Raw genomic sequence first — 15428 nt, 5'->3', positions numbered from 1 at the left:
GCAATAAGGCAGATGCCAATCTCTAGAATAAATAGTTCCCATAGGCTAATACGCTAAGGAGTATGATGAGCTGTTTTATGATAACTTCCCCTTTTTCACAAAGTACCTTGGCTTCCTTCCTTGCTCAGTTTTTCAGAATTTCATAGATGTTTCCAGCACCACCTTCTGTGATGACATCTCCCAAAGGAAGTCGAGCCCAGAAGCTGAAGCTGCCCACTTTAACACGAAAGGGGACACTGGAGGTGCCGTCCCCTACAGAGAAGGACGGGTCTAAGGATCATGAAGAGGATTGGGTCTTCAAGGATCCAGATCAAGAGCAGGATTCCCTACCTCAGCCTTATCGAATGATCAACAAGCTAGTGAACTTTCTGTTTGACCACTCGTGGGAAATTATTGAGGAGAGGGACGCATTGAGGAAAGCTGAGCTCAGCCGCAGCCAGCCCACCATCTACCCTCCACTTCTAGAAAGCAAGGTATGGAGCAGCTGACAAGGCAGCCTTGTTTCTGAACTGTGTTAATAAATGATAACACCTGATCCAGGGAAGGAATTACTACCAGGAACCTTCATACAATAGGACAGTGTATTTTTGAAAGATTATAGGCATGCTGGTGTTGATTAAAATAGATCTAGTAATTGCCTGGGGAAATGGGTGTTCTGGTTAATTGAAGATTATACAGATGTATCTTTTACATCCTATTGTTATTTAAAAATCTTTCAGAGTGTACTCATCACTCCCTTGCTTGATGGTTGAAAATCTGCCAGTATGTCAGTTATAGCTCTTACCAGTGTTCTAGATGAATAAAGTGCAGGGAATGGGGCCACTGGTCCACTCACCACAGGGCCTGTAGTGTTGTGAATAAGCATTTATTCTCAACTTCTTTGTTTTCTCTGGCCCCTTTCCCCTAAGAGTAGAATGCTATGACTTTCTTGATGTTTGGGCAAGATATTTAGATGGGCACTGTGTTTGGACATGATACTATAACTAGGAGGGACCTGCTTCCCTCTTTGAAAAGTTAGCTCATATTACTTGCACATGGTGATAACTGAAAAATCATTCCTTTTTTCTATGTTTTTCTTTTCCCAGCTCAACAAAATGCCAAATTGTATGGCTATTTCCCAAGACTATGTGTTTATTGGAGGAACCAAAGGATTCTCCATCTATAATCTGTACAATGCTGAACGAATATATGTTTGGGAGAAACTTAAGGTTGATGTCACTTACATCTGGGCCACAGATTTGGGGAGTGAAATACTTATTGCTTCTGTGGATGAAATAGGTACATGTTCTTCATCTTCCTTCTTAGCCTAATTTATAGGTACCTGTAGACTGTTGTTCAACTTAATCTCCTTTCCAGGCATGGGAGGGGCCAGACCTGGAGAGTTCTTCCTGGTCATGCAGTATTAACTAACATCTGCAGGACAGTATGGTGTGCCAGGCACTATTCTAACATTTCACACATGTTGGCCCATTTCACCGTCACAACAGCTTTAGTAGGTAAATACAGTTTATTATTCTTGTTTTTCAGAAGAGGCAACTGAGGCATGGAGGTTAAATAACCTACTTGAGGTAATGCAGAGAGTAAGTGGCACAGGCAGGATTTGAACCAGGCAGTGTGGGCCCAGAGTCCACATCCTTTCCAGCACTCAGCAATCCTGCTGCTCATTTAAGCCAGGCTTGCTTTTCTTCCTCAGCCTGAGGATGACCCAGACATGGGGACCATAGTATAGAGAACTATGGACAGTGTCCTGGAAGATACGTGTCTGCAGGAGAGTGACCTGACCCAACTGGCATTTTAGGAAGAGCACCCTGATAGGAGTTTGCAAAAGTCAAATCGAGAGGTAGAGAGACCAGGAAGAGCTAGTGCATTCATTTAGGAGAGAAATTATGAAGGTCTGAACCAAGGCAGGGGCTGTTAAGATGAAAAGAAAATTGTACTGTAGTTCTGTAAGATGCTAACATTAGGAGAAATGAGGTGAGGGATTATAAGGGAACTCTGTACTATTTTTGCAATTTTTCTCTAAGTCTAAAACTAGTTCAAAATAAAAAGCTTTAAAAAATGAAAAGGAAAATATAGTGGAAAAATTTGGTGAGTGATGGAATATATGTATGGGGTCAGGGAGTAGGGTGGTATGTGAGGGTAAGTGAAGAAAAATTACTCCTTTCCTCCTTAGATAATGGGGTGGATGATGATGCCATTACTTGATAAGCAATTTTAGGAGAATAAGATTTCAGGGGTCTGTGAGTTGAGAAATTCCATTTGAGCATGCACATCTTTGAGGCACCTGGAGTGGGAATGTTGATACTGAGGAGGAGTTTGGTGTAAAGATAGGACTGCATTTATCACACTGCATTATATCTAGTTAGTTTCCTGTCTGTGTAATTCTCAGTGTGATGAATTTGAGGGCAGAGACTGCCTTGGTTGTCCCTAGCACATTTGTGGTCATGGAGCAGATATCCCATGAATGTTTATTGGGTTGAGTTAGACTTTCACCCACAGTGATCCAGATACCTCTGCAAGGTCATTATTATGGCTGTAGGGGCAGGTTATGAGTGTCTGGGAGGCACCTAAAGAAAGAGGCAAGAAGTCACGGTGGACGATGATCACATACTAGAGCCCTTAGGTTAAATGAGAATGAGAATGACAAAATTATTTATTGTATCAACAAAATTAACTGCATGAGGAGCTTGTTGGGCTGTGAGAAATGAGGCACATAGAAGAGTAAGATGTGATCCTTTCCCTCAGAGAATCTGTGAACTCACTCGAGGAATAAAAAACACTCACAGGAAGCAGCTGGATAACAATGTGAAACACTATGGGATGATGTGCTAAAACAGATGAATAGAAGTCATGAGTGGATTGGTGTGGCTGAAGTGCTTACAAGAGGATTCTAGAAGAAGAGGGTAGGGCCAGTGTAGACCGAGACGACCCAAGAGGGAGAATAACTTGAACATTTCAAGTGAGGGGCGGAAGAAGGCAAGGAGTCCAAGATGATCATGGGCAGTGCAGGGGCCAAGCAGGAAGCCTAATAATGCATGAGTTTATCATGATATCTCAGAAAGTCAAATATAAAATTTCAACTTTTCTTCAGTTCACCTGCCTATCTTTCATTCTTACTTATTTTTCTGTTTCAGGTATCATTAGACTATTTTATTTTTATAAGGATGGTCTTTACCTCATCAAAGCCATCAATGAAGCGGTAAGTTCGTGTTCTTTCATCTGTAGCTGGGCCAAAAGCTGTAGCAAATCAAGTTTACTTTTAACATGGAGGCAATGACAGCCATCCTAGAGTAGAAAGAAATAGAGACCTCCCTGGCCAGAAAGCCTCCTCCAAAATATCCTATTAAAAGATCCCTCACCATCAGAGGGTACATACTGAATGCCTTGGATTCATTTTCCCGGTTGTCAAGAGAAGAAAATTACTAAGGAACTCTGGTCCAGATTGAGCACCAGACCAACATGTCTAATAACTGCTTACAAGTCCCTAAAATTTCCAGGCTGCTTCACATCCTGTTCCCTTGTCCATGCTGTCCCCTTTGCATAGAAGGCTCTCCTTGTCTCCCTACCTACTGTGTGTACCTCTTAAATTTCTCTCATTCTTCAAGACCAGTTCAAATATCCCCTCCTCTGAGATGCTTTCCCTGATATACCCAAGAGAAGTTGATCCCTCCCTCCTCTGTGCCACCACCATATAGGAAAGAACTTCTTTTTTTTTTAATATAATAGTGTCTATTTATTTTTACTTGTTGACAGCTTGCTCTATTTATTTATTTATTTATGGCTGTGTTGGGTCTTCGTTTCTGTGCGAGGGCTTTCTCTAGTTGTGGCAAGCGGGGGCCACTCTTCATCGCGGTGCGTGGGCCTCTCACTGTCGCTGCCTCTCTTATTGCGGAGCACGGGCCCCAGACGTGCAGGCTCCGTAGTTGTGGCTCACGGGCCCAGTTGCTCCGTGGCATGTGGGATCCTCCCAGACCAGGACTTGAACCCGTGTCCCCTGCATTGGCAGGCAGATTCTCAACCACTGCGCCACCAGGGAAGCCCAAGGAAAGAACTTCTATCACAGTGTTTTCTCTACCCTCCACACTTATTTGTTTATATGACTGCTTCTTCTCCTGGATGTAAGTTCCTTGAGGGCAGAGGACATGGCTTATTCACCGTATATTTCTTGTTCCTAGTACATTGCCTGCATACTATAGGTTCTTAGAAAGTGTCTTTTTTTTTAATTAATGAATCCAAAAAAGAGGCGGTATTGCTCAGAATATATTTTTAGTTGTAGTTTGTTTTATAAAAAATACTATTGATGGGCACCAAAGCAATTCAGAGGGAAAAAGAAAGTATTTTCAACAAATGATGCTGGAATGCTGGATAAACAAATGGGGGGAAATGAACCTCAACCCTACCTCACATCATATGTAAAAATTAATTTGAGATGGATTATAGACCTAAATGTAAATGCTAAAAACATTATCCTTTTTGAAGAAAACACAGGAAATGTTTTTTGCAACCTTGGGGCAGGCAAAAATTTCTTAGGACATAAAAGGCACTATCCATAAAAGAAAAAAACTGAAATTGGACTTCATCGAAATTAGATACTTTTAATTCCTCATGCCATATACAAAAATTAACTCAAAATAGTCATATACCTATATGAAAAATCTAAAACTATAAAACCTCTAGAAGAAAACATAGGAGGAAGTCTTTGTGACCTTGAGTTAGGCAAAGATTTTTTAACTACAACACGAAAACCACATTCCATACAAGAAAAAAATTGATAGATTAGACTTCATCAAAACTAAAACCTTCTGGGCTTCCCTGGTCGCACAGTGGTTAAGAACCCACCTGCCAATGCAGGGGACACAGGTTCGACCCGTGGTCCGGGAAGATCCCACATGCCATGGAGCAACTAAGCTGGTGCAACACAACTACTGAGCCTGCACTCTAGAGTCGTGAGCCACAACTACTGAGCCTGTGTGCTGCAGCTACTGAAGTCCCACGCCTAGAGCCCATGCTCCACAACGAGAATCCACCTCAATGAGAAGCCTGCGCACCTCAACGAAGAGTAGCCCACACTTACCGCAACTAGAGAAAGCCCACACACAGCAACAAAGACCCCACGCAGCCAAAAATAAATAAATAAATTTATTTTTTCAATAATATTTTCAATAGAAAATATGAACAGACCAATCACAAGCACTGAAATTGAAACTGTGATAAAAAATCTTCCAACAAACAAAAGCCCAGGACCAGATGGCTTCACAGGCGAATTCTATCAAGCATTTAGAGAAGAGCTAACACCTATCCTTCTCAAACTCTTCCAAAATATAGCAGAGGGAGGAACACTCCCAAACTCATTCTACGAGGCCACCATCACCTTGATACCAAAACCAGACAAGGATGTCACAAAGAAAGAAAACTACAGGCCAATATCACTGATGAACATAGATGCAAAAATCCTCAACAAAATACTAGCAAACAGAATCCAACAGCACATCAAAAGGATCATACACCATGATCAAGTGGGGTTTATTCCAGGAATGCAAGGATTCTTCAATATACGCAAATCAATCAACGTGATACACCATATTAACAAATTGAAGGAGAAAAACCATATGATCCTCTCAATAGATGCAGAGAAAGCTTTCGACAAAATTCAACACCCATTTATGATAAAAACCCTGCATAAAGTAGGCATAGAGGGAACTTTCCTCAACATAATAAAGGCCATATATGACAAACCCACAGCCAGCATCGTCCTCAATGGTGAAAAACTGAAACCGTTTCCACTAAGATCAGGAACAAGACAAGGTTGCCCACTCTCACCACTCTTATTCAACCTAGTTTTGGAAGTTTTAGCCACAGCAATCAGAGAAGAAAAGGAAATAAAAGGAATCCAAATTGGAAAAGAAGAAGTAAAGCTGTCACTGTTTGCAGATGACATGATACTATACATAGAGAATCCTAAAGATGCTACCAGAAAACTACTAGATCTAATCAATGAATTTGGTAAAGTTGCAGGATACAAAATTAATGCACAGAAATCTCTGGCATTCCTATATACTAATGATGAAAAATCTGAAAGTGAAATCAAGGAATCACTCCCATTTACCATTTAACAAAAAGAATAAAATATCTAGGAATAAACCTACCTAAGGAGACAAAAGACCTGTATGCAGAAAATTATAAGACACTGATGAGGCTTCCCTGGTGGCGCAGTGGTTCGGAGTCTGCCTGCCAGTGCAGGGGACACGGGTTCGAGCCCTGGTCTGGGAAGATCCCACATGCCGCGGAGCAACTAAGCCCGTGTGCCACAACTACTGAGCCTGTGCGTCTGGAGCCTGTGCTCCGCAACAGGAGAGGCCGTGACAGTGAGAGGCCCGCACACCGCGATGAAGAGTGGCCCCCGCTCGCCGCAACTGGAGAAAGCCCTCGCACAGAAACGAAGACTCAACACAGCCAAAAATAAATAAATAAATTTATAAAAAAAAAAAAAAAGACACTGATGAAAGAAATTAAAGATGATACAAATAGATGGAGAGATGTACCATGTTCTTGGATTGGAAGAATCAACATTGTGAAAATGACTCTACTACCCAAAGCAATCTACAGATTCAATGCAATCCCTATCAAACTACCACTGGCATTTTTCACAGAACTAGAACAGAAAATTTCACAATTTGTATGGAAACACAAAAGACCCCGAATAGCCAAAGCAATCTTGAGAACGAAAAATGGAGCTGGAGAAATCAGGCTCCCTGACTTCAGACTATATTACAAAGCTACAGTAATCAAGACAGTATGGTACTGGCACAAAAACAGAAAGATAGATCAATGGAACAGGATAGAAAGCCCAGAGTTAAACACACGGACATATGGTCACCTTATCTTTGATAAAGGAGGCAGGAATGTACAGTGGAGAAAGGACAGTCTCTTCAATAAGTGGTGCTGGGAAAACTGGATAGGGACATGTAAAAGTATGAGATTAGATCACTCCCTAACACCATACACAAAAATAAGCTCAAAATGGATTAAAGACCTAAATGTAAGGCCAGACACTATCAAACTCTCAGAGGAAAACATAGGCAGAACACTCTATGACATAAATCACAGCAAGATCCTTTTTGACCCACCTCCTAGAGAAATGGAAATAAAGACAAAAATAAACACATGGGACCTAATGAAACTTAAAAGCTTTTGCACAGCAAAGGAAACCATAAACAAGACCAAAAGACAACCCTCAGAATGGGAGAAAATATTTGCAAATGAAGCAACTGACAAAGGATTAATCTCCAAAATTTATAAGCAGCTCATGCAGCTCAATAACAAAAACACAAACAATCCAATCCAAAAATGGGCAGAAGACCTAAATAGACATTTCTCCACAGAAGATATACAGAGTGCCAACAAACACATGAAAGGATGCTCAACATCTTTACTCATTAGAGAAATGCAAATCAAAACTACAATGAGATATCATCTCACACCAGTCAGAATGGCTATCATCAAAAAATCTAGAAACAATAAATGCTGGAGAGGGTGTGGAAAAAAGGGAACACTTTTGCACTGCTGGTGGGAATGTGAATTGGTACAGCCGCTATGGAGAACGGTATGGAGGTTCCTTAAAAAACTACAAATAGAACTACCATATGACCCAGCAATCCCACTACTGGGCATATACCCTGAGAAAACCATAATTCAAAAAGAGACATGTGGGCTTCCCTGGTGGCGCAGTGGTTGGGAGTCCGCCTGCCGATGCAGGGGGCACGGGTTCGGGCCCTGGTCCGGGAAGATCCCACATGCCGTGGAACAACTAAGCCCGTGCACCACAACTACTGAGCCTGGGCTCTAGAGCCCACGAGCCACAACTTAAAAAAAAAAAAAAAAAAAAAAAGAGACATGTACCAAAATGTTCATAGCAGCCCTATTTACAATAGCCCGGAGCTGGAAACAACCTAAGTGTCCATCATCGGATGAATGGATAGAGAAGATGTGGCACATATATACAATGGAATATTACTCAGCCATAAAAAGAAATGAAATTGAGCTATTTGTAATGAGGTGGATAGACCTAGAGTCTGTCATACAGAGTGAAGTAAGTCAGAAAGAGAAAGACAAATACTGTATGCTAACACATATATATGGAATCTAAGAAAAAAAAATGTCATGAAGAACATAGGGGTAAGACAGGAATAAAGACACAGACCTACTAGAGAATGGACTTGAGGATATGGGGAGGGGGAAGGGTAAGCTGTGACAAAGTGAAAGAGAGGCATGGACATATATACACTACCAAACGTAAGGTAGATAGCTAGTGAGAAGCAGCCGCATAGCACAGGGAGATCAGCTCAGTGCTTTGTGACCGCCTGGAGGGGTGGGATAGGGAGGGTGGGAGGGAGACGCAAAAGGGAGGGGATATGGAAACATATGTATATGTATAACTGATTAAATTTGTTATAAAGCAAAAAATAAAAAAAAATTAAAAATTAAAAAAAAACCCTAAAACCTTCTGTTTTGCAAAAGACATTGTTAAAAGAATAAAAAGGCAAGTAATAGACTGGAAGCAAATAATTGCAAGTCATATATCTGATAAAGGACTTGTATCCAGAACATATGAAGAACTCTCAAAACTCAAAACTCAAAAGTAAGAAAACAACCCAGTTTTTTAAAATGAGCAAATGTCTTGGGGAAGAAAGGACAGTTTACTAAAGAATATAGAGAGAGGGTAAATAAGATGTTCACCATCATTAGTCATTAGGGAAATGCAAATTAAAGTCATGAGCTATCACTGCACGTGTATTAGAATGCCTAAAATTGAAAAGACTGACCATACCAAGTGTTGGCAGAGCTATAGAAGAGCTGGAACTCTCATTCACTGCTGGTGGTAAAGCATAGTGCCCCAACCACTTTGGCAGTTTTTTTAAAAAAGTTAAACATACACCTACCATATGATGTGGCCGTTCCACTCCTAGACATTTACCCAGGAGAAATGAAAGCATATCTCCATACAAAAATATGTACATGAATGTTCACAGCAGCTTTCTTTGTAATAGCCAGAAACCAGAAACCACTCAACACCCATCAACAGGTGAATGGATAAGCAAATCGTGGTACATACTGCTCAGCAGTAAAAAGGATGCACTTAACAACATGGCTACATCTCAGAATAAATAGGCTGAGTGAAAGAAGAGAAACAAAAAAGAATACATACGTACTGTACGATTGCATTTATGTAAAATTCTAGAAAATACAAACGAATCTAGTGACAGGAAACACCAGTTTTTGCCTGGGGTGAGTTGGGAGAGGGGTGGAGGGAAAGCTTACAAAGGGGCAGGAGGAAACTTTTGGCAGTGATGGATATGTCCACTTTCTTGATTGTGGTGCTGGTTTCAAGGGATATACATGTCTAAACTAATCAAACTGTACACTTTAAACATGCAGTTTATTATGTTATCACATCCCTAATAAAGCTGCTAAAAAATTTAAAACTTATGCTCATCAAAAATGCTATTAGGGACTTCCCTGGTGGCACAGTGGTTAAGAATCCATCTGCCAATGCAGGGGACACGGGTTTGAGCCCTGGTCCAGGAAGATCCCACATGCCACGGAGCAACTAAGCCTGTGTGCCACAACTACTGAGCCTGCATGCCACAACTACTGAAGCCCGTGTGCCTAGAGCCCATGCTCCTCAACAAGAGAAGCCACTGCAATGAGAAGCCCACGCACACCAACAAAGAGTAGCCCCCGCTCGCTGCAACTAGAGAAAGCCCGCGTGCAGCAAGGAAGACCCAACACAGACAAAATTAATTAATTAACTAATTAATTTTAAAAAACGATGCTATTAGAGTTCAATCAGTATCAGGGGCAGAGAGTGGACCCCAGAGAGCTCTGAGAAACCCCACCGCTGCCCTGCCTAGTGGCCCTCACACCCCAGGAGGAGCCACAACTGTCACAGCTGGCCCCAGTCACCATGACCACAACCCTGAGCAAGGAGGTGGAGACCCAGCAGCCCACAGCCCTCCACACTGCCCACACCTGCACCACCCGTGCAAGGGCTGCGCCTGCTGGTGGAGACAAAGAGGTTATGGCAACAAAGGTTTGGGGAACAGTCAGATGGTTCCTGTGAACAACAGATACGGTTTCACCACCAGTAAGGACACCAAGGAAGATGTACTTGGACAACAGACTGCCATAAAGAATAACCCAGGAAGTGCCTTTGCCGTGTAGGAGATAGACCGTGGAATGTGATGTTATTGAAGGAGAAAGGGTGCAGAGGCCGCCGATGTTACAGGCCCTGTATGATTCCAGTTACATGAAATTTAAGAACAGTTGAAACCAAGCTATGTTGGTGAGGAAGAGCAGAACGTTGGTTGCCTATAGAGGTGTAATTGACTGAAACAGGGCACTAAGGAACTTATACCTTGACTGTGTGTTAGTTACATGGATGTATACATATATGTCCAAACCCATCAAGTTGTACATTTAATATCTGTGCCTTTAACTGTTTTTATTTTTTATTTATTTTATTTAACAAAGTACTTTATTCTTTTTTAAATTAATTTATTTATTTTATTTATTAATTTTGGCTGCGTTGGGTCTTTGTTGCTGCATGCAGGCTTTCTCTAGTTGCGGCAAGCGGGAGCTACTCTTTGTTGCAATGCGCGGGCTTCTCATTGCGGTGGCTTCTCTTGTTGCGGAGCACGAGCTCTAGGCACGCAGGCTTCAGTAGTTGTGGCTCGTGGCTCATGGGCTCTAAAGTGCAGGATCAGTAATTGTGGCACACGGGCTTAGTTGCTCCGCGACATGTGGGATCTTCCCAGACCAGGGGTCGAACCCGTGTCCCCTGCATTGGCAGGTGGGTTCTTAACCACTGCGCCACCAGGGAAGTCCCTTTAACTGTTTTTAAATTTTATGTAAAAAGAAATCTCTCTAAAAAAAATACAGGGAATACTCATCAACTGATTTTAGGAGACCAGCAAAACTGTGATATCCAAACTTGACAGGGACATTAAAAAGAAAGTAGTGTTGGTGGATTAGAACACACCAAAAGTGTTTTTAAAAAAAGTTAATTCATTACATATATTTTTTTAAGGACTTCCATTATTACTTCTGGAAGTTGCTAAGGTACAAACTCAGTATTCTGAAAACTAATTAGGGAGAGCATCAAGCATTTATCTTGACTTTCCCATATAGGCTGTATTTCAGGGTAATCAAATAGTTGATGATGGAAAAATGGAAAGATTTTCTTTATAGAAGAATTCTAACAAATGCAGAAGGAATGATAGAATTGGGGGATATCAGTTTTGTAGCCATTTTGCAGAGTTATGGTCTAGGTAACGACCATCAGTGCTGATGGGGGACTTTATAATTGATGAGCCAGGATGACACCTCTTGTCAATGATCACCATGAACATTATTAAAAGAAAGAACAGGGCTCCCCCAGTGGCGCAGTGGTTGAGAGTCCGCCTGCCAATGCAGGGGACATGGGTTCGTGCCCCATTCCGGGAAGATCCCACATGCCGCGGAGCGGCTAGGCCAGTGAGCCATGGCCGCTGAGCCTGCACGTCCGGAGCCTGTGCTCCGCAATGGGAGGGGTCACAGCAGTGAGAGGCCCGCGTACTGCAAAAAAAAAAAAAAAAAAAAAAAAGAGAAAGAACAGCTAGCTATTATGAGCCTCCTCATGTGATGCCAGAGGGAGACACCAAACACCTGCGGAGTATTCTGGCCTTTTGTTTTAATTGAGCCTAAATCTAATCAAACCTCTAGAACTGGTTGCTGGTTTACAGGAAATACATGTAAACAATGCCATGGGATGCAATCAGTCCAATCCAGAAAGTGAAAAAGTGAAAAATTCCACAGGACAAATGACCTGGTTTATTCAATTAAAAAAATGGTGAAAAGAAAAACAAATAGGGTAACAGTTATAAATTAAAAGAGACTTACGAGACTTACGAGATAAATTAACGAAATATTGGGTTGGCCAAAAAGTTCATTTAGGTTTTTCGTAAGACGTTACAAAAAACCCGAATGAACTTTTTGGCCAACTCAATACCATACATGGACTTCATTTGAATCCTGATTTCTCAGTTTTGACTTTTAAAAAAAATTTTTTTATTGGAGTATAGTTGATTTACAACGTTGTGTTAGTTTCAGGTGTACAGCAAAGTGAATCAGTTACACATGAATTCTGATTTGAACAAACCAGTTGTGGAGAGGTATTTATTAGACAATTGAGGAAATTTGAAAACAGACTGGATAGTAAGTGGTATTAAGGAACTAGGATTAATTAAATAGAAGTATTTAATGAAGTTGGGAGACAATAAAACAAGATTTGTCATATATTGATAACTGGTGAAGTTGAGTAATGGATACATGGGGTTCATTATACTATTTTTTTGTCTTCATGTGCATTTGAAATTTCTATAACCTACAAATTGATATTAAAATACATAAATAAAAATATTTTTAAATGACCATACTACCCAAGGCAGTCTACAGATTCAATGCAATCCCTATCAAAATACCAATGGCATTTTTCACAGAACTAGAACAAATAATTTAAAAATTTGTATGGAAATACAAAAGACCCTGGATACTCAAAGCAATTTTGAGAAAGAACAGAGCTGGAGGAATCACAATTCCTGACTTTAGACTATACTACAAAGCTACAGTAATCAAAATAGTAGGTATTGGCACAAAAACAGACACATAGCTCAGTGGAACAGGATAGAAAGCCCAGAAATAAACCCATGCATGTATGCTCAATTAATCTATGATAAAGGAGGCAAGATTTTACAATGGAGGAAAGACAGTATCTTCAGTAAGTGGTACTGGGAAAACTGGACAGCTACATGTAAAAGAAAGAAATTAGAACATTCTTTAACACCATATAAAAAAATAAACTCAAAGTGGATTAAAGACCTAAATGTAAGACCAGATACTATAAAACTCCTAGAGGAAAACATAGGCAGAACACTCTTTGACATAAATCGCAGCAATATTTTTTTTGGATCTGTCTCCTGGGGTAATGGAAATAAAAGCAAAAATAAACAAATGGGACCTAATTAAACTTAAAGGCTTTTGCACAGCAAAGGAAACTATAAACAAAATGAAAAGAATGGGAGAAAATATTTGCAAATGATGCAACTAAGGGATTAATTTCCAAAATACATAAATAGCTCATACAACTCAACATCAAAAAGACAAACAACCTGATTTAAAAATGGGCAGAACAATTGAATAGACATTTTCCCAAAGAGGAAATGCAGATGGCCAACAAGCACATGAAAAGATGCTTAACATCACTAATCATCAGAAAAATGCAAATCAAAACCACACAAAGATATCACCTCACACCTGTCAGAATGACTATTATCAAAAGGAACACAGGGACTTCCCTGGTGGTCTAGTGAGTAAGACTCTGCGCTCCCAAGGCAGGGGGCCTGAGTTCAATCCCTTGTTGGGTAACTAGATCCTGCATGCATGCCGCAACTAAGAAGTCCACATGCTGCAACTAAACATGCCACAGTGAAAATCCTGTGTGCTGCAACTAAGACCCAGCGCATCCAAAATAAATAAATATTAAAAAAAACCAAAAGCCCTTTAAAAAAAAAAGAACACAAAAAACAAATGTTGGTGAGAGTGTAAAGAAAAGGGAACCCTCATACACTGTTGGTGGGAATGTAAATTAGTGGAGTCAATGTGGAAGACAGTGTGGAGGTTTCTCATAAAACTAAAAATAGAACTACTGTATGACCCAGCAATTCCACTCCTGGGTACATAATGGAAAAAACCCCCAAAACTCTAATTCAGAAAGATACATGCATCCCAATGTTCTTAGCAGCATTATTCACAATTGCCAAGATATGGAAGCAACCTATGAGACCATCAACAGATGAATGGATAAAGAAGACACACACACACACACACACACACACACACACACAATGGAATACTACTAAGCCATAAAAAAGAATGATATTTTGCCATTTGCAGCAACATGGATGGACTTGGAGGGTATTATGCTAAGTGAAAAAAGTCAGAGAAAGACAAATACTGTTTGATATCACTAATATGTGGAATCTAAAAAATATAACAAACCAGTAAATTTAACAAAAAAGAAGCAGACTCACAGTTATAGAGAACAAACTAATGCTTACCAGTGGGGAGAGGGAAGTGGGGAGGAGCAATATAGGGGTACGGGATTAAGAGGTACAAGCTATTACATATAAAATAAGCTACAGGGCTTCCCTGGTGGCGCAGTGGTTAAGAGTCCGCCTGCCGATGCAGGGGACACGGGTTCGTGCCCCGATCCCGGAAGATCCCACATGCCGCGGAGCGGCTGGGCCCGCGAGCCATGGCCGCGGAGCCTGTGTGTCCGGAGCCTGTGCTCCGCAACGGGAGAGGCCACAGCAGTGAGAGGCCCGCGTACAGCAAAAAAAAAAAAAAAAAAAAAAAAAAATAAGCTACAAAGATATATTGTACAATATGGGGAATATAGCCAATATTTTATAATAACTATAAATGGAGTATAAATTTTTAAAATTGTTAATAACTATATTGTACATCAAATATACTCCAATTTTTTAAAAAAGAAAGTTAGGGACTTCCCTGGTGGTCCAGTGGCTGAGACTCTGTGCTCCCAATGCAGGGGACCCAGGTTCAATCCCTGGTCAGGGAACTAGATCCCACATGCCACAACTAAGAGTTCACATGCAGCAACTAAAGATCCCATATGCCACAACTAAAGATCCTGCATGCCACAACTAAGACCTTGTGCAGCCAAATAAATAAATGAAATAAAAATAAAATGAAAGAAAAACAAAAATTAAAAATGTTTAAAACTCATTCTCCTTAAATAATTTAGGGGGCTCACCAGCCTAATTTGTCTAGCCATCTTATGTTGCTAGTCTTAGAGCTCCTTAAAGGTATAGCACAACTGTACACATTGAGTCTTTTTCACCTGGCCCAAAGTTTGAGCAGGTTTCACTCTAGGGTTACATTCAGTCTCTACTTAATATGGACTGAATGTTTGTGTCTCCCTAAAATTCATGTTGAAATACTAATCCCCAATGTGGGAGGTGATTAGGTCACAAGGGCAGAGTCCTCATAAATGGGATTAGTGCACTTATAAGACCAAGAGAGCTCCCTCAACCCTTCCACCATGTGAGGACACAGCCACAGGTGGCATGCAGTCTATGAGCCAGGAAGCTAGGTCTTACCAGACACTGAATCTGCCAGAAATCCTTGGAAATCTTGGATTCCCAACCTCCAGGACTGTGAGAAATAAATGTTCATTGTTTATGAGCCACCCAGTCTATGGTATTTTGTTTTAGCAGCCCAATCAGACTATGACACTACAGTAGCCTAGACAGAACCTTTTTTCAAGCAACTGACCAGAGTTTTCAGTGTCATGTAGAACTTGTTTCAGCTCA

General features: G+C 40.8%; 1 protein-coding gene across 1 annotated transcript in view; it reads left to right on the top strand.

Moving 5' to 3' along the window:
- Positions 1–15428, top strand: part of WDR93 (WD repeat domain 93) — a 50933-nt gene that overhangs the window by 6502 nt on the left and 29003 nt on the right. Inside the window, exons 2-4 of the mRNA XM_081227889.1 lie at positions 129–473; positions 1086–1278; positions 3135–3199. Coding sequence (XP_081084015.1) covers positions 147–473; positions 1086–1278; positions 3135–3199 — 585 coding nt within the window. The 5' untranslated portion in view covers positions 129–146. The remainder of the gene's footprint in view (positions 1–128; positions 474–1085; positions 1279–3134; positions 3200–15428) is intronic.

Source organism: Mesoplodon bidens, assembly GCF_964165515.1.
Source record: "Mesoplodon bidens genome assembly, chromosome: 3".
In the NCBI taxonomy this organism is placed as follows: Eukaryota; Metazoa; Chordata; class Mammalia; order Artiodactyla; family Ziphiidae; genus Mesoplodon; species Mesoplodon bidens.
The sequence above is the reverse complement of the archived record's forward strand: the minus strand, read 5'-3'. Positions and strand labels throughout refer to the sequence as shown.